Below are 18944 nucleotides of genomic sequence, written 5' to 3' on the forward strand. Positions count from 1 at the left end.
AAAAATTCACCCAATGAGAATTGATATAGCTTCGGTGCATCAACAACCAAACCACTTTATAAAAAACTAACTCTACTAAAAGTAAAGAGTTTACATGTCCTTAGTTAGACCAGCCTCCAAATGACAGCAACTCAAGCAATGAAGGAAGAAAATTACTTCTTCCAACAAACATAGTGTCCTTAACAAAAGGTCTCTGAAGTATTCAAGTACTGGGGGGAGAAAAGCATTTAAGAACAGAAGTAATTTTCAACAGATATGAAAATATGTACAGAACACACACTGTCTAAAAAAGTCCCTTATTTTTTTCTTCTAAATAGTCTTACAGTCATCAGAACTAGTTCACCTTGAAACCTTCAAAAACTGGCAGGCCAGCAGCTATTTGGTAACTAGTGCGTGAGTGACCCAACAAGTCCCAACTCTTTGCAACCCCAAGAACCATAGCCTGAGAACCGTAGCCTGCCACGCTCCTCTGTCCATGGGATGCTCTAGGCAAGAATACTGGAGTAGGTTGCCATGCCCTCCTCCAGGGGATCTTCCCAAGCCAGGGACTGAACAGGTGTCTTTTATGTTTCCTGCATTGGCTGGTGGTTCTTTACTACTAGCACCAATTGGGAAGCCTCCTGGCCACTTAGTACCCAAGTCCAATTTGGGCAATCCATGTCGGCTACTCGAGTACTAGCCTTCCTTGGAAACAGCTACTAAGTAGTTCAATGGAAGAATTTTTACAATGCATTTCTAACACATTATGCTAGGATGAAAACAAGTGTTCCTGTTAGGTTAAAGTGAATTATTTGGCCTTAGGAAAAAAAACTGGTTTCAAATATTTCCAAACATACGTAAGACTAATAGTAACCCACATAACATCACAAAGCCACACCTTAGTCTCAGTAATATTTAACATGATAATATTTTACTTGGCCAACAACGAACTTTACCTACGCTGGTACAAAATGATGTAATCGAAGTCCTGTATTTCTTCCAAACGTTTTGTCCCATAAAACTCTAAAATGTTCCAAACAGTGATGTGATATCCAAAAGAAATTTACCTTCACAAATTACCAAGGAAAAAGGACGCTATAAATGGTATAGCTATAACATTATCTTAATATTTACTGCAACAAACATTGCTACCACGAATCAACTTAAGAGTCTCAGAGTCTAGAGCTTTTCAGAGACAAACACAGAAGCTGCTCTCCTGATACCAGATCTCTGTGGGGATGTTTCAGCGAGGATCCATTTGTCCAGCAGGAACTGGCACTGGGCTTACAATTTGCCTGAACCCCCACCAGCCAATTACAAGTTTGCTTCTTTGCTCACACTCACACACACACACACACAAAACCACATGTAATGGCTCAGCCTGGTTGGGAGCTTTGAGTCCGTGCTTTGCATTTAATCCTTTAAAATCAATACTTAAAATGTTTCAATCCAATTTTAATCTGTCCTGACTACTATTTCCACTGTTTAAAAACAACACTAACAACACTCAGTCTCAACGACTTGCATCAATTCACAAGATTAATCTTTCAAAATACTAGCCCAGTAGGATATTTTATTAACGTAGTCCCAAGAATCTAATCAAGCCTCAAATAATCATTTTTCTTAAAGAGCTGCTATGAGAGAGAGACAGAGAGAAAAAAAGAGTTGCTGAAAAGAAAAACATTCATAGCGCATTAAGCAGAAGTCCTCTTTAAAGGGGTATGGGGCAGGGCTTTGGCGAATTGGCTGGTTTGCCAGCCAATCAGGGAAGATTCTGCTATGAAATGTGGTTTGCAATTCACTTAAAAATGAGAATACATAGTTATTGCAAGAGGCAGTTTCAAGCCAACTTTCTCCACTTTTTAACAAGGGTTGAAAACTCTGTGCCTCTGAATGACAGACAGCAGATGGGGGTGTAGACAAAGTGATAACCCACACCCAGCCTCTGGTCTCCCGACCAGAGGCTCTTACACATAAAGGGTAATCTGTTGCCAGATTTCCAATTTCTTCAAACACCAGAAAGGCATGTTTAAGACAAAAGTCCACAGTGTTTGGAAATGGTGATGTTTAATTTGAATGTAAAATACAATGATGCCCATGACAGTGAAAGCCAAATAAAACTTGGAGTTTGAGTAGGTCCTATTTTGTCCTCAAGTGTCAAGTGTTCAGTCTCTATGGGAAGGAATGTACTGGGAGGCTTCATAAGAGGGGCCACAGTTAATCTGTAAAGTGTACAATTCATCAAACAGCTAACACCCCGAAGTCATAGTATAAACTAAAATTAATTATATTCTGTCAAGTATAATAAATTTGAGGGTAATCATCTATCTTAAAGACCCTTGGCACCTAAGGATTGGAAGACTTAATATTAATAAGATGACAATAGTACTCAAAGCAATCTATTACTTCAATGCAATCCCCATAAATGTCTCAACAGCATATTTTGATTCATATGGAACCAAATTCATATGGAACCGCACAATCTTAAAAAAGACTCTCATGTCCTGACTTCACAACAAAGCAACAGTAAACAAAACTATGTGGTCCTGGCATAAAACAACAGATGTACAGAATGGAGAGCTCAGAAATGAACCCTTGAATATATACTCAAATGACTTTTTACAAGGGTGCCAAGACCATTCAACAGAGAAAGTCTTTTCAACAAACACTGCTGGGAAAACTGGATAGTCACCTGCAAAAGAATGAAGGTGGACTCTTATCTTAAGTCATATATAAAAATTAACTCAAAATGGATAAACGATCTAAACATAAGGGCGAAAAAGATAAAACTCTCAGAAGAAAATATAAGGAAAAACTTTCACAACATTGATTTGGCAATGATTTCAATTACATATGATAACAAAAGTACAGTCAATACAAGAAAAAATAGCTAAACCACACTTCAAAAAAAAAAAAAAAACTTTAGTTTTAAAATCACAGATCTGGTAAGGGATTGATAGCCAGAAAATATTGGGAGCTCCTACAACTCAACAACCATCAGAAAAATCCAATTCAAAAATGAGTAAAAGAGTTGAATAGAAAATACAAACGTCCAACAAGAAGAGGCTTTCAACATCACTAATCATTAGGGAAATACAAATTAAAACCACAGTAAGATACCACTTCACACCCATATTAAGATGGCTTAATATTGGGGGAAAAAAAAAAAGGCATCAAGTGTTGGCCAAGATGTAGAGAAATTGGAACCCTTGTCACCGATGGTGGGAATGTAAAATGGAGCAGCGTTTCGCAAGAAGTTAAACAACATAGAAATTACTGTGTGATCTACCAGTCTACTTTCCAGTACATACCCAAAAGGACTAAAAGCAGGAACTCACTGCAGGACAATGTAAAAATACCTGGAAGTAAACCCTATAAATAGTTTCTTCAAAAAAGATAAGCTAGATTAAAATAATCTATTTTTAAAAGACTGGAGAAGTGCTATCATTTTTTTAACCACCTAAAAGGCTTCTTTCACTTATCATCACAGGAGCTGTATGTTGCCCTCAGCTGTGTTATATGCTCTGCACAGTGCTCTGCATACAGCATTTTAATAAATGTCTGCCAACAACAAGGACCATGAGGAACTTCAAATGAACCAGTTACCAGGGAAAGTCTTCAATTTTTGAACAAGTTCATACAATAGTTCTTTTGTCAATTTGAGATACAGCTAAAAGGATTAAAAAAAAAAGTTACTTATTGCATACTGTTTACATTAGTGAAAAATTAGAAATGTAAATTATAAAAATATTATACAGAAGACTCTTGTTTTTACATATAATCCTGAAAAGACAGGCAAAGTTCAAAGACATACATGTGATTTGGGGGGATTCTGCCACTAGAAAGCTAATGATTTATACAAATCTCAATTACTTCCATTGTTTTAGGGACAAAAAATTATTCTTGAAAACTTAATTCTAGCACTTTATAAACATTTATTAGCTCTTTCTACATAATTGAGCCCACTGTTTGTTCACGTCAATTCAAAGACTCTCAGCCTAGAAAGCACCAAATAAGCACCAACTGCATCAAACCGTATGCTGTGCATCAATAAAATAAGGGCAAAAATGCAGAAAATACTCAAATTATAGTTCCAATAGTGCTGCGAATATCCAACCACTGGCTGGTAGGCAGTATTCTCATGTAGTAACTCAGAATATCTGTGCGTCAACTTAAACAGCCCAAATTCAGAGTATGGAAGGCAACTCAAAGTAGTGGATAGTGCACATCTTTTTTTGAAGGGAGTTCAAATGTCCCAAACCATGAAAGGTGATTCAGTTTAAAGCAATGCTGTAAAATGTTTAATGGGTTGGAAAGTTATTCAATATGTCAAAAGGAAGGAAAACAGACTATACACATATTAAGAGGGAATCCATTCTTTCAAAAAAACACAGACTGGGAAAATTTTAAAGTTCTTTATCTGGCAAATTTCAGTTAATTTATTTCTGTTTTTGTTTGAGCTTTACATATATTTTCTAGATTTTTCACAATGACCATATATTTTTTCTTTAACACGGGATACAGAGTCACTGTTACAAACAATCATTTGTAAAGAATCAATTTATAATCTTAGTCATTTTTAATGAAAGATATTAAGACATAGCAAATAGGTTCCTGAGATGATACATACTCAAGTCATAATGCATAATGACTGTAAGCCTAAATTCTATGATCTGATAGTGATTCGGTGGTAGAGAAAGATCGAGAAATAACCTCGAAACGGCTTTCTTTACTTTCTGATTACTAAGAATCACGTACTGCAAATTTCTGCCTGAATGGGACTGTTGTTAGGTAACCTCCACAAATCCGTGGTGGTCCCATGCTGACCTGAGACCTCTCCCCAGGCTACCTTTCTACCACTAAGCACAAACTTGAGAGCCAGTTCATCACTTACAGATTATAACCAAGATCAAGTCACTTTATCTGTGTATGCTTTAGTTCCTGTGTCTGTAAAACAGGAATAACCATATTACCCGTCTCAGAAGGTAGTTCAAAGGTTTCAATGAGTATGTGTAAAACACTTACATGGTAATTGCACCATAAACACAACTATCACTACTCTGACTACTTCAACCAGCACCAGAAGCTGCCACTCCACTCTTGCTTGTCTACTCTTTCCCCCTAACTAGTTAAAATAACATCTAATTTCAAGGGAATTAAATTTTCAGTTATGGTCAACTACGTAATTCAGACCAATCCTCCTGATAAGGACAGCTAGAAAAGCAACATATTTTTTAAAAAGCATTTAGTTAAAGGCAGTAGGAACCTAAAAAGACAGTGAAGATTTCCCAAGTCAGTAACCAGGGGAGGATGAAAGCCCAAGGAGATGAATAAAGCACAGAGGGCTTTATTCCTCTGGGGATGCTGAAAAATCCTGAAAGATGCAGCTAAGCAGTACTTTTAACAGCCTGAAAGATCAAATAGAGAGGGCTGGAGTCCAGGGCAGGAGGCAGAGGGGAAACAACGTTAGTGGTTTGGACTGAGACCCCAACACACGCTGATTCTAGAAGGGTAATCCAGAAATTGACAGGACTTCATAGAGACTGCAGCTCAGCTTCTATTTCTCTCAATTTGTGAAACGAAAGTGAGATCCTAGATTGCCAGTTCATCACACCCCAGGTAGAAACAAATCACTCACTGGAGTATAACAGCCCCAGCCTCAAACTCATCTATAAGCATTTGTATCAATAAAATATATGGCACATTATCAAAAATAATCTGACAAACGAGGTAAAGGAACATGAATAAGTAACCAGCAGAAAGAGATAATAGAAAAGACACACAGGGAACTCAGACACAAGAATTACCAGACACAGACTTTAAGTATACTTCTCATTTTCAAAGACACAAATTAAGAATTTCAGCTGTGATTAGGAAACAATTGGGGAAAAAAAAAAAAACAACCAACCAACCAATTTTGAATTATAAAACTGAAAACTACAACAATTAAATTTAATTCAAGGGATGGGACTTCATGGTAGATTAGCTACAGCTGAAGAAATCCTTAGTAAACAGAAAGATGGATCAAAAGAAAAGCTATCAGATGAGGCATGAAAAGACACACAGGCTAGGGCAACAGTGTCTACGATGTCTGTTTCTGGAGTCCCGAGGAACAGGAGAGAATTTAGACTTAAATACTTAGATGCTGGTTGAGAATTTTCTAAAACTGATAAAAGACATCAAACCACAGATTCGAAGAGCTCTACAAGCAAAAGATAGTTAGCCTCTCATAACTTCAGATTCTGTATCCATGGATTGAAGATACTCAGGGAAAAAAAAATTCCATAGGCCAATAACTATCTACATAGCATTTACATTGTGTTTACAACTATCTACATAGTATTTACACTGTATTCACAACTATCTACACAGCATTCAAAAAAACGAAGATCATGGTTCGGTCCCATCACTTTACGGCAGATAGATAGGGAAACAATGATAGGTTTTATTTTCCTGAACTCCAAAATTACTGCAGACGGTGACTGCAGTCATGAAATTAAAAGACCCTTGCTCCTTGAAAGAAAAGCTTTGACAAACCAAAAGAGCCTATTAAAACAGTCAGTTGTGTTAGACTCTCTGCAACCCCACCATGGACTATAGTCCATGGAATCCTCCAGGCCAGAATACTGGAGTGGGTGGTCTATCCTTTCTCCAGTGGATGTTCCCCATCCCAAGAATCGAAACAGGGTCTCCTGCATTGCAGGCACATTCTTTACCAACCGAGCTATCAGGGAAGCATATCAAAAAGCAGAGACATTACTTTGCCAACAAAGTCCATAAAGTCAAAGCTAGACATGTATGGATGTGAGAGATGGGCCATAAAGAAGGCTGAGCACCAAAGAATTGATGCTTTTGAACTGTGGTGTTGGAGAAGACTCATGAGAGTCCCTTGGACAACAAGCAGATCCAACCAGTCAATCCTAAAGGAAATCAGTTCTGAATATTCACTGGAAGAACGGATGCTGAAGCTGAAGCTCCAATACTTTGGCCACCTCTTGCAAAGAGCCAACTCATTGGAAAAGACCCTGATGCGGGGAAAGATTGAAGGCAGGAGGAGAAGGGGACGACAACGGATGAGATGGTTGGATGGCATCACCGACTCGATGGACACGAGTTTAAGCCAGCTCCAGGAGATAGTGAAGGAGAGGGAAGCCTGACATGCTGCAGCCCATGGGGTCACAAAAAGTAGGACTTGGGTGAGTGACTGAACAACATTTACAACTATCTGCATAGCATGTACACTGCATTAGGTACTGTAAGTAATCTAGTGGTTACTGCAGCTATACAGGAGAATATTCGCAGGTTATATGGAAGTACTACACCATTTTTGGAGAAGGCAATGGCATCCCACTCTAGTACTCTTGCCTGGAAAATCCCATGGACGGAGGAGCCTGGTGGGCTGCAGTCCATGAGGTCGTGAAGAGTCAGATACGACTGAGCGACTTCACTTTCACGCATTGGAGAAGGAAATGGCAACCCACTCCAGTGTTCTTGCCTGGAGAATCCCAGGGACGGGGGGGCCTGGTGGGCTGCCATCTATGGGGTCGCACAGAGTCGGGCACAACTGAGGTGACTTAGCAGCACACCGTTTTATAACAGTCGTGAGCATCACAGATTTTGGTACCGGGGGAAGGGGAATCCTGGAACCAATTCTCCAAAGATACCAAGGGGCTATACATTTTTAAAAAATCCACACCTAGGTACATAGTAAAATTGCTGAAAATCAGATTCAAAGAGAACGTCTAGTAAGTAGTCAGAGACAAGGGACACATTACCTTCAAAGGAACACCAATCTGACAGTTAATTCCAATAAGCTATTGATAACACTCAACATCAGAATAGACATTAAATATCAAGGAACAGAATAAAGAATAAGATCTTCAAAATGATGAAAGAAATTCTATCTCCAATGAACCTGTCTTGCAAGGAAGACACTAAAACAGGTATTTGGTGAAAGAATATATGTCACTAGCCAACCTTAAGAAAATTCTAAAGTGTGTCTTGGAAGATACAAAATTACCCGAAAAAGAAGCTTAGAGATACAAAATGCATGAAGAATAACAAAGAGAATATGTAAATCTAAATCAGGGGCTCTCAATCTCACTGTAAATTTGAATCACTGGGAAGAGTTTTTAAGAAATACTAATGGCACACACCTTCTCTCAAGAGACCTTGATGTGATTTGTCTGAATGGAGTGTGGGCAATCTGTGCTTTGTAAACATCTCCCCAGGTGATACCAGTGTGCCCCCAGAGGTGATAACCACTGATGCCAAGTTCACTTGACTGTGTAAAACATGGCTTGTATGAGGTTTTCCAGGGTTTACAACATGAAATTAACAACAATGGCAAAAATGTTGAGGGGAGGTTAAAGTGTTCTGATCTTCTATTCTTGGAAGAGGGTAAAAGTACCAATTAATATAAAACGTTGATAAGTGAAAGATATTTAAATGTCTAAAGCAACCACTAAAGGGAGAACAAAAGATTATGAAAGTATGTTCCGAAGTAATACAAGAAAGAAGTAAAATAAGAACCACTTTCAAAGGAGTTGAGTAAGGGGATAAACATAGCAACCTGAATGTCCACTGAGAGGTGAAAGCATAAAGGAAATACGGTGGACACACACACACACAGTGGAAAGCTATTTGGCCATAAAAAGGATATCCCACCATTTGCAACAACATGATGGACCTTGAGAGCATCATATAAAGTGAAGTAAGTCAGACAGAGAAAGATAAACACTGCATAGTCTCACTTACATGTGGACTCTAAAAACAGTGATTTCATAAATATAGAGAAAAGATCACTTGTCAGACATGTGCAGTGAAGGCTGAGGGGTGGAAGGTGAGCAAAATGTGTGAAAGCAGTCAAAAGACAAGTTTCTATAAGGTATAAGGTACTAGTTATAATAGAAGGAAGTCTGGGGAAGCAACATACAGCACAGTGCCTATAACAACCCACATTGTACTGTATATTTGAGAGTTGCTATAAGAGTAAATCTTAAACGTTCTTGTCTCACACACACACACACACACACACACAAGACAAGTCACCATGAGGTGGTGGGTGTTAACTAGACTTAAGTGTGGTGATCATCTCACAAAACGTGAGCGTGCGTGTTCGCTTGCTCAGTCGTGTCCAACTCTGTGTGACCCCATGGACCAGAGGCTCCTGTTTACACACAAATATTAAATCATTATGTTGTGCACCTGAAACTAATATAAAGTTGTATACCACTTATACTTCAGTTAAAAAAAAACCATAGAATTAGCAGAACAAAACAAAAAGCACTAAATAAGACAGTAGATGAAAACCCAAATACCTCAGCAATCATGTTAAATGTAAAAGACAAACACTGTTTCCTAAGTCTGCAAAAGAACAAACAACCATAAACACATTTAAAACATAAAGATGGAAATATTAGACAAAGTACTGATAAAGGCAAAAACTTTACTGGAAATAACGCAGGAGAATACAGCTATGAGAGGTTCAATTCCTTAGGAAGAGATAGAAGTTTTAAAGCTGTATACTCTTAATGACAGCCTCAAACTAATCAAAGCAAACAGAATAACAAGGAGAAACACTTTTCCAAAATCACTGTGGCAGATATATTTTTTTGGCCAATCCACACAGCACGTGGGATCTTTGACCAGAGATCATGTCCAGGCCCCCTGCACTGGAAGCAGTCTTAACCCCTGGACTGCCACGGAAGTCCACAGTGGGAGATTTCTAACATACCTTTCTCAGTAAAAGAAAAAAGATTTAAAAAACAATTAGGGATATAGATCTGAACAACAATGAAAACAGTATGATCAGAAGACATATAAAACACCATAAGTAACAACTACAGAATAAAAATTTTCTTTATGCACACAACAAAAATTTTATCATAAACTGGGCCATGAAGCAAGTCTCAACAAGTTTCAAAAAACTGAAATCTGTATACAGACTTATTCTCTGACAACAAAGCAGTTAACTTAGAAATGAACAGCCTAAAAGACAGCCAGATAACCTCCTCCACATCTTTGGAAATTAAGAAACATACTTCTAAATTACCTGTAAAAAAAAAAATTAAGTCACAATGGAAAAATCTATTGTTTTACTTGAATGATAATGAAATTATTATATATCCAAACTTGTATCTTGTTTAAGGGTACAAATTTGTAAATGATGGTTAAAGACTAGAGGCCTAACTCTCAGCACAGTGACTATAGTCCATAATACTGTTTTGTAAACAGCAAAGTTGCTAAAAGACTAGATCATAATTGCTCTCACTACCAAGAAGAAATTTTAATTATGGATGAGAGGTGGTAGCAGCAGCAGTGATACAGTGGTAAACATGTTGCAATATATACATGTATCAAATCGGAATACTGTACAGCTTAAACTTACACAATGTTATATACAACGGGCTTCCTTGGTGGCTCTGATGGTAAAGTGTCCGCCTGCAATGCAGGAGACCAGGGTTCAGTCCCTGGGTCGGGAAGATTCCCTGGAGAAGGGAATGGCAACCCACTCCAGTACTCCTGCCTGGAGAATTCCATGAACAGAGGAACCTGCCGGGCTACAGTACACGGGGTTGCAAAGAGTCAGACATGACTGAGCAACACACACGTATCGCCTTTGTTAAAAATATTAAATAGAAAGCTAAAAAATGTTATAAATTGCAGCTAAAGCCCTGTTCAGAGGAAAATATATAGCTTTAAACAAATCAGAAGAGAAGAAAAAGCTAAAAAAAATAAAGCAGTCATCTCAAAGTGCTAGGAGGAAGAAAATTAAACCTGTGAAAAGTAGGAAAAGAATAATAATGGACAGAAAGTAATAAAATAGAAAATAAACCTACAGAAAATAGGAAAGAGGCAATGAAAATATCAGCTTTACTTGTACAACCACAACAAAATGATAACCAAAATTTTAAGATGCCATTTATAATAGCACTCAGAAAAAGAAGATATCTATAAATAAATCTAACATACTATGTATAAGATTTCTATGCAAAAAGCTTTAAAACACTGAGGTTGATTAGTGAGGACCTAAACAAAGGCATACATCATTTTTTCTGGGTTGGAAGACTCAATATTAGAAAAATATCTATTTTTCCTAATTGAATTATAGACTCAATGCAACCTGAATCTAAATTCCAACAAACGCTGTTTTTGGTTAAATGTAGCCAATGTATATGTAAAGAAAAGGGTCAAGAGCAGTCAAGACACTAATGAAGACAATCCAAGTAGAAGGGCTTGCTCCAGTAGGTATAAATCCTCATTACTAAGCATAGTCATTAAGACAGCGTGGACCTGGTACACAGATACAGTGGATTAGGAGAGCCCAGAAAGAGTCTCACACATACAGAGATATAAATTAACAGAGGTGGCAGGGGAGAACAGGAGGGAAAGGAGACCCTGACATTAAATGGTGCAAGCTGGGTAACTACGTGAAAAACAATAGATAAGTAAAAAGACCAATGCTTCGTATCTATACAACAATGAGTTTCAGGGAAACCGTGGCTCCAAATGTGACAGGCAAACAGAAGGCCCTTGGCAGGCAACACAGGAGAATAACTATGTCCTCTGGGGGCAAATTTCTCACACGTGACACAAAAAGTACCTATCATAATTTTTAAAAAAGTAAAACTGATAAATTAGACAGTAAAATGAAGAACTTCTAAAGACATCATGAAGAAGAGGGTAAAAAGGCAAGTAGCAGAAGGGGTAGTGTTATCTCAATAACCTCAAATTGGAGACATTCCAAATGTCCGTCAACAGCAAAACAAATTGTGGTTTCTTCAGATACGGGAGTACTACACAGCTGTGGGAACAGGTGAACCTCAGCTACAATCAGTAATCCAAACGATCCTCAAAAACACGTCCAATCAAAGAAGCCAGAAACTCAAGAAAACATACTGAGGGACTCCATTTACTTCAAGACTAGAAAACAAGAAAAGTTAAATTACAGTGTTTAGGGATGAATGCCTGGATAGTAAAACTATAAAGAAGAAAAGCAAGACATAATCCCCATAAAAGTCAGGCTAACAGTTACTAGGGGCAATGGGGAATGGGAATGCTCTATTTCTGGACCTTGGCAGTGGTTACACAAGCATCTGTTTTATGAAAATACACTGAGTTATACTTTTTTTCCCTTTGTGTATTTAAGTTGTAAAAAGCCCAGAAAGACCCCAGGCTTTACACGTCGCTGCGAGGGCTGCGATGGGCCGCAGCGCCTTTCACAGGCACCGGTTTGTCCTTACTTCCATTTCAAATATCCTCGTATTCTTACCTTCTAAAATTCTCTAAAACACTCCAACAATTTGCACTCTGCACTGATCTCTGAAAGCCTGGGATCCAAAGAGATCAAAGGGTTTTCTCTCAACATAGGAACATGAATGGGAATGCTGAATTCCCAACTCAAGATAAGAGTAACTTCCGGAAAGGAAGATTAATGGGATGGGGGTTCAGAGGCCTATTATAATGCTTTACTTCTCTATCCAAAGTGTTTTAGTTCTTTTAAAAAAAATAGTTAAAGCAAAGATGGGAAGTGCTAAAATTTAATGAAACTGGATGGGGGATAAGTGGATATGAGTACCTTTTATATACTTACCATGCTATGCTGGTAATATTCCTAATGAAAGGGAATAAAAGGTCCTACACTCTTTACACTTACTGGCTCATTTTTTTCTCCATGTAAAAATTCTGCTTGAGCCTAGGTTAAGTCATACTTGGCCTTCCAGAGACAATATATAAAAATCTGAAAATGTTCTTCATCACCCACATTAAAATCCATGTTTTCATCTTCTCTAGGCTAAGTATCTCCCTTATAAATTTTCAGGTACTTCTCCATTCAGCCATTCTGTTCTGGATGGCAACATCCCTCAAAACGAAGTGCAAGACCCTAATAAACCATGGGAGAGCCTTCTTCGTTGTCTCAATTCCGCCAGCAAACTTTTAACTCACAGGTAACTTAGGTAAGAACAAATGCACTCTTTTCCTTTCCAGCCAGACCAGCCATATGTAGCAGATGTTGGGCTGTTATCCACCCAACATGCACAGCCCCCTTTCCCATCAGAACCCAGTGCACAGTCTAAGCCTGTCACAGAATCACCACCACAACTCACCCATGACTGCTTCGGCTGGAAGCACCAGATATCATTCAGCCCAGTTGATGAGCTCTAAGAAAAACCCCATGATCCCCTGGATGTTATCACAACAGAGCCTGTGCTCTGAAACTGCAACACCCTTCTGCAAACACAAGAAGCGCCAGGCTGAGGAAGGCAGAGCAGAAAGAAAGGCTGTGGCGGGGCTGTTCAATTAACCCACACCACAGGTGCCCACTCCAAATGATGACTGCCTTTTTTCTGGACCACAATCTTATTCTTGTCGTATGGGTTACTGTGTTAGCCTCTTCCTAATAGTTTGTCTACCAACCAGGCCAGTGATTGGAAGTCTGGTGCCAATAACATTTTCCCTTCCAAATAATCCCATACACTGATTTTGATAAGATTCCCCACAGGTGGTCAGAGTTTCTTTCCTTAAATTTTTTTATGAGAATGCAAAGACAAAACAAGTTTACTTTGTAAAAAAGAGAGAACTTGCACATTACACAAAAAAGCATTAGTTTTTTTTTTTTAATCCATGGAAAATGTAAAACGGCAAGGTCTCCTTTAATTACAACCTTCAAAGAAAACCACTGTTAGCGGTTTGGCAATACGCGATTCATGATACAGTATCTGTGAAATTAGTTTCTTTTAAAGAAAATATTCATATCAGATTTCCTGATGGTAGAGAAAATAGGTAAACAAGAGTGAAAAAAAAAAAAAAAAAAGAAAGAAATCTGCAACCCAAATAGAAATCTCATGAAACACCCTGACATAGAAGGAGCAACAACTCAGTAAGACAGACCAGTTCTCAGCCTGGCCTTGCTGCCCTCTCCTGAATCCCTTTTTCAGGTGTGGATGAGAAGACCTACTTTACCAGACTTTTGGGGACTTACGTAAGATGCTGTACCCACATGAGTTCTGTTGGCTTTTTGTTTGCTGCAGTTTGTTTTTCTCTACCTGCACAGGAGAAACCCCTGGGGAGCCGGTGACAATGAGATTCCCAGATGTCCTCAAGGAGAAATCTCTGGGGGTGGGGCCTGAAAGTCGCAGGCCAAGTGCGCTCTGCAGAGGAAATGGCATGAGGCATAGCTGGTTTTATTACTGCACTGTTTAGCCTCTAACACGGAACCTGGTAACAGTGTTCAACAAACATTAGCGGGATGGTTAACAAATGAAGAGCTGTATTTTAAAAACAGATTAGTTACGTTGCAAAAGATCCCATGAAAAAAAGCTTCCATGATGCTTATGTAAGAAAATGTCTCTTGGCAAAAAGCAGTTATTAGCTGTACTTGATACAGAGAACTGGAACTCATTTCTATTTCGTTCACTTTCCATCTAACACCATAAATCAAGGTGCACTAGACTAAATTTAATTAAGAGTCAAGGTAATCTAGTTTACCTCACTAAAAAAACAACTCATGAGAATTGGATTATGGGTGATTTCCAACTCTCAAATGGCCTCCCTCCACAGACTCTACAATCACTGTTCAAAAATTTATCCCTTTTTAATCACACAGAAAACTATTTTCTTTCAGTACTTCTTTAGGACAATTCAAAATACTAATTGTTAGGTATCAGCTTCAATAAGCAATCTATCACTTTGATAAAATGTGTACCTGGTAGCCATAGGAGGCTAGACACCACCAACACATTCACAGCGAAATTTCCACGGACAACACAAGGATCTCAGGTTATTTTTCATCTCTTATTCTTCAAATGAATTTAAAATTTCTACAATGAATATGCACTCCCTATGTAATTTTTCTTGTAATTTTAACAGAAAATGCAAAAGCCCAAGAATTTAGTAAGAGTAATATAATTGAGGAATCCTGAAAGGTTTTTAAGTTTTTATTTCCTAGAGTCAAAACAATATCAGCTAAGTTTAAGATATTATTTTATATTTGGAAAAATAATTAACCCTTCACGTACTGCTACCAAGAATTCTAAAGCTCTTTAACTTAAAAAAAAAAGTTTTCAAATTCTCTGAAGGCCATTATTGGTTCTACTGGCAAAATGGAATAATACAGAGTAGATCTGATCAAAGTATTGTATCAAAGTTAAATTTCTTTAAGATGATAACCCAATGGGTTATGCAGGACACAGTCCTTGGTTCTCAGGTTCTTAGGAAATACACTTGCCAAGTTTTCAGGGGTAGAGGGGTAAGATGTATGCAATTTGCTCCCTTTGCTTGTTTGCAAAAAATACATAATTACACAACGAGTGACAAAACAAATGCTGAATAAGGGGAAATGTTAAACTGACGAATCTGGGTAGAGAGTATAAGAGTTGTTCATACAATTTTTGCAATTTTTTGTAAGCCTGAAATTATTTCTAAGTCAAAATTGTAATTGAAAAAAGTTAATAGAAAAAAATACTCAAAACTGTTAAGATCATACTGGACCAACTTTAAGCAAGGCTTTATTGTGGGAAAAAATAACATTTAAAAACTGTGCTAATAAAAACACTCATACAGCACCAACTTTAAAAAATAAATTAAATTAGCACCACCCAGGAGAAATATGAGTCATATATGTTATATTTGAAACAGGTGAGACTAATTTTAATATAATTTACTTAGCCAATGTGTAAAATATCACTCCAATGCAATCAATATGAAAATTACAAATCAGTTATTTTACAAGGTTGTTTATAGTAAGTCTTCAAAATATGGAGTGCATTTAGCACCTACAGATCTCAATTCACATGCTAAATTTCACAGGAAATATCCGACTTGCATTTACATTCATAAAATGTAGTTTAAAAAGTAGACTCATATAAAAAGTTGTTTCCAATCATTGAACTGAGTATTGTTTTTAAATGTAAATTAGCTAAAATTAAATAAAATGGAAAAATTCATTCCTCAATCATTATAGCCACCACTGCAAGTGGCTACCCTGTGGGACAGCCCAGCTTTTGATGATGAAAACAAACCTTATCAAAGGAGGATTTGCCAAAACTTGGCACATCACATTTATCAAAGGATTTTAACACAGTTATGATAAAATATAAGCTGATGCTTCTATCAGAGGCATTGGTATTTGTCCAGGTCATAATCCGACACTGCCTCTACCATCACTTAAATACCAGCACTGATCTTCTGCCTCAGATGTCATACTATGCGTTTCCTGAATATTGGCTACCAAAGGGCCCACTCATTTTAAAATGTGGTGGAACGAACTAGCGCTCTCAGTGTCCAAACTGTACAGAGTGCAGGATTTCAGCACGAATACCACAAGGGAGCAGGCCCTCAAATGAACTTGTCTCGGATTTAACAGAGGAAGTGACCCTGAATACAGAGATTCTTTTTCTTTCCTTTTAAACAGGTGTATGAGATTAATTCAGTCAACACCAAGCAACACTCAAGATTTGCCAATCAACAATTCTGTGCCAAGCAATCTGATCAGGGATTTGGCTAGAATCCCTTTGGCTAATCTCAGTAAGGACCATCTCAAAGAGAATCCTGATTTCGGCCATTCTCATCTAAATCAAGGCTCAGGCGGCCCTTTGCCTGGAAGTAAATAAAATCAAATTATATATGTATGAAGGAAATTCTGCCTTTTGGACAAAAGAAAAAACCATCTGAAAGATAATTTAGCAAGGGTGGGCAAAAATACAGCTCCAAAGATGAGAAGTTTTCCTAAAACCACATTCAAACACCATTTTAGGGAAATGTCTAATTCCCACTTTCTGTCTAGTCGGACTTTCCGAATGAACAATGATGTGGATAATAACCAAACTTAATCCACAACAGCTAATTCTGGTATTGTTCACTGCTCTTTCTCTGCAGGCATACAAGTGCCTGTTTAGACCTGAAAGGAAGATATTTAAAACTGATGAACCCTTGAATGTGAATTCACTAGTGCCTGAAGTTACTCATACCTCTGGGAAGTGAGGCAAAAGCATGTGAACAATGGTTTGTGACATCCTGCCCTAAGAGTTAAATTCTATGTTCCAAACAAAAGCTTTTTCCTTTCCCTCCCACCCCACTCATCTAGCGTGCTTCCCTGCGACACCATATCGTGGATCACAGACATAACTCTAAACACTGCGTGGAAACGAAAAGAATTCTAATCTAGAAGTATGCTTACATAAGCATTAACTATTTCTACTTGAAACTTCCTCCACTACCACCCCGCCCCCCGCCCCTGAAGAATCAAAGCTTCAAGCAGGATGAATAGGACGTTTTAAGCCGTTCACTGGAGGTTTGTTCTAGAATCGACTGTTTCTAATCGTGGAAATATTTCCACTTTCTGCAGAAAAACACGTTCTGTGGGTTTTTATTAGAAACTCTTCAGTCAATGCCTGTGTAATCAAATCCAGTCTCACTTCTCTCTGAAATGAGCCAACTCCGCAAAAAGCCATTGTAATTTGCAAAAGAGCGAAGAGGGGAAATAAACTACACCAGAAACACACATTCCAGTCCGACAGTTCAAGCACTATTTCGAAATGCCAAGTAAAAATAAAGTTCCACGTCTCCCTCGTGGACAGAAAGGTTTCTACAAGCGGCCAGGCCCAGGCCACAAGGCAGGACCCCCTGACCCCAGCGAACCTTCCGGGCACGCAAGCACCGGACCACCGCCCGGCACAGACGTGTGTGTTCGCAAGGTCGCCAGGTGCGGGGAAACTACTTAAGCCGAAAAAGTACGCTTCAACCAGAGTTTTTACAACGTATTCACGGGTACTGTCCCTGCTTGCTGAAACCCACCACAAAAGGGAGCAACGCCGACAGCGGAGAAGGGTTTCCCCTGGTTCATTAGATTCAGGCAACCGGATTGTATTTAACAATCCCTCCCGAAGGTCCGACGCCAGAGCCGGGATCCGGAGCGGGAGGCGCACAGGAAGCAGAAGGCGCACCCGCTGCGGGGAGCGGAGCCGCTCCCGTGCCGAACCGGGAGGCGCTGTCCGGGCGCCCGCATCCCCGCGGCCCGGCCCACTCACCAACAAAGGCCGCATCCACCGCTCCCGGGTGGGAAGCCCGGGCAACGCACGGGGGCCGGGTCTGCACGGCCGACCCCGGAGCGAGCCCAGCCGCACCGGGTCCCGGGCTGCAGGGAGCACGGCAGAGGCTCGCGCGATCCCGGGGGACGGCGGAGTGGGAGTCTGGGCTTCGCAGGGTCCGCAGAGGATGTGGCCGCGCCGCGGGCGGGATGGGGGCTGGGGCGGCCGAGGCGGCCCGCTGCCCCCCGCAACCCGGATGCCTTTCATTTGGCCTCTGCGGCGGCGGAGACAGCCCGACCTCCAGCGCCAAGCACTGCGCCAAGCCGGGGCGGGCGGGGGAGGCGCTCCAGACCCGCCGCAGCGCCGGACCACCCCCACCGCCCCGCGCGCCGCGACCCCCTCCCAGCCCGGACCCCACGGCCCGCCCGCCCGCAGGCCGCTCCCCCGCGGGCGCAAAAGAAAGGGCTCAGGCGCTCGCCCGGTCCCCACCTCAATGTAGCCGGCCAGAGCCGCGGCGGGAGCTGTGAGCCCGAGCAGCAGCAACACCAGGAGTTTGCCCGTGGCCGCGGTGGCCGCGGTCCCGGTGGCCGCCATCCCTTGCCGGGTCGCTCTAGCGCTCGGCTCTCAAGCTCACACAAACGGACTCCGGAGCGTTCCCACCGCGACCCAGAAGCATCTGAAGCTTGTTCGCCGCCGCCCCTAGGGTTTTACACCGACCGGAACTGACTTCACAAAACCACACCCTCCATCTTGGCGCCCAATGCCGACCCGCAGAACCTCCGCAAGACACCGCCCCTCGTTCAGCCCAGACCCAATCAGGGGGCGGAAGAGCCCGCCCCTCCCTCCGCTCCAGCCGCGCACCCCGCCCGGTCCCGCCCCCAGGTGCTGACGCCCCGCCCCGCCGGGCCCCGGCTGCTCCGGGACGCGGGGGTGTGT

The 18944-nt window shown here is 40.4% G+C and overlaps 1 protein-coding gene across 5 annotated transcripts in view; it reads right to left on the reverse strand.

Annotated features, from left to right (window-relative positions):
- The window catches only part of APLP2 (amyloid beta precursor like protein 2), a 62370-nt gene extending 43657 nt beyond the window's left edge, over positions 1 to 18713 (reverse strand). For 3 of the 5 annotated variants that reach the window (XM_055581170.1, XM_055581168.1, XM_055581172.1), the window contains exon 1: positions 18498 to 18713. In XM_055581170.1, coding sequence (XP_055437145.1) covers positions 18498 to 18602 — 105 coding nt within the window. In that variant the 5' untranslated portion in view covers positions 18603 to 18713. The remainder of the gene's footprint in view (positions 1 to 18497) is intronic. The other 2 variants (XM_055581169.1, XM_055581171.1) reach the window with 2 other exon arrangements.
- Positions 18714 to 18944: the final 231 nt, after the last annotated feature.

This window comes from Bubalus kerabau, chromosome 5, assembly GCF_029407905.1.
Source record: "Bubalus kerabau isolate K-KA32 ecotype Philippines breed swamp buffalo chromosome 5, PCC_UOA_SB_1v2, whole genome shotgun sequence".
Lineage (NCBI taxonomy): Eukaryota > Metazoa > Chordata > Mammalia > Artiodactyla > Bovidae > Bubalus > Bubalus kerabau.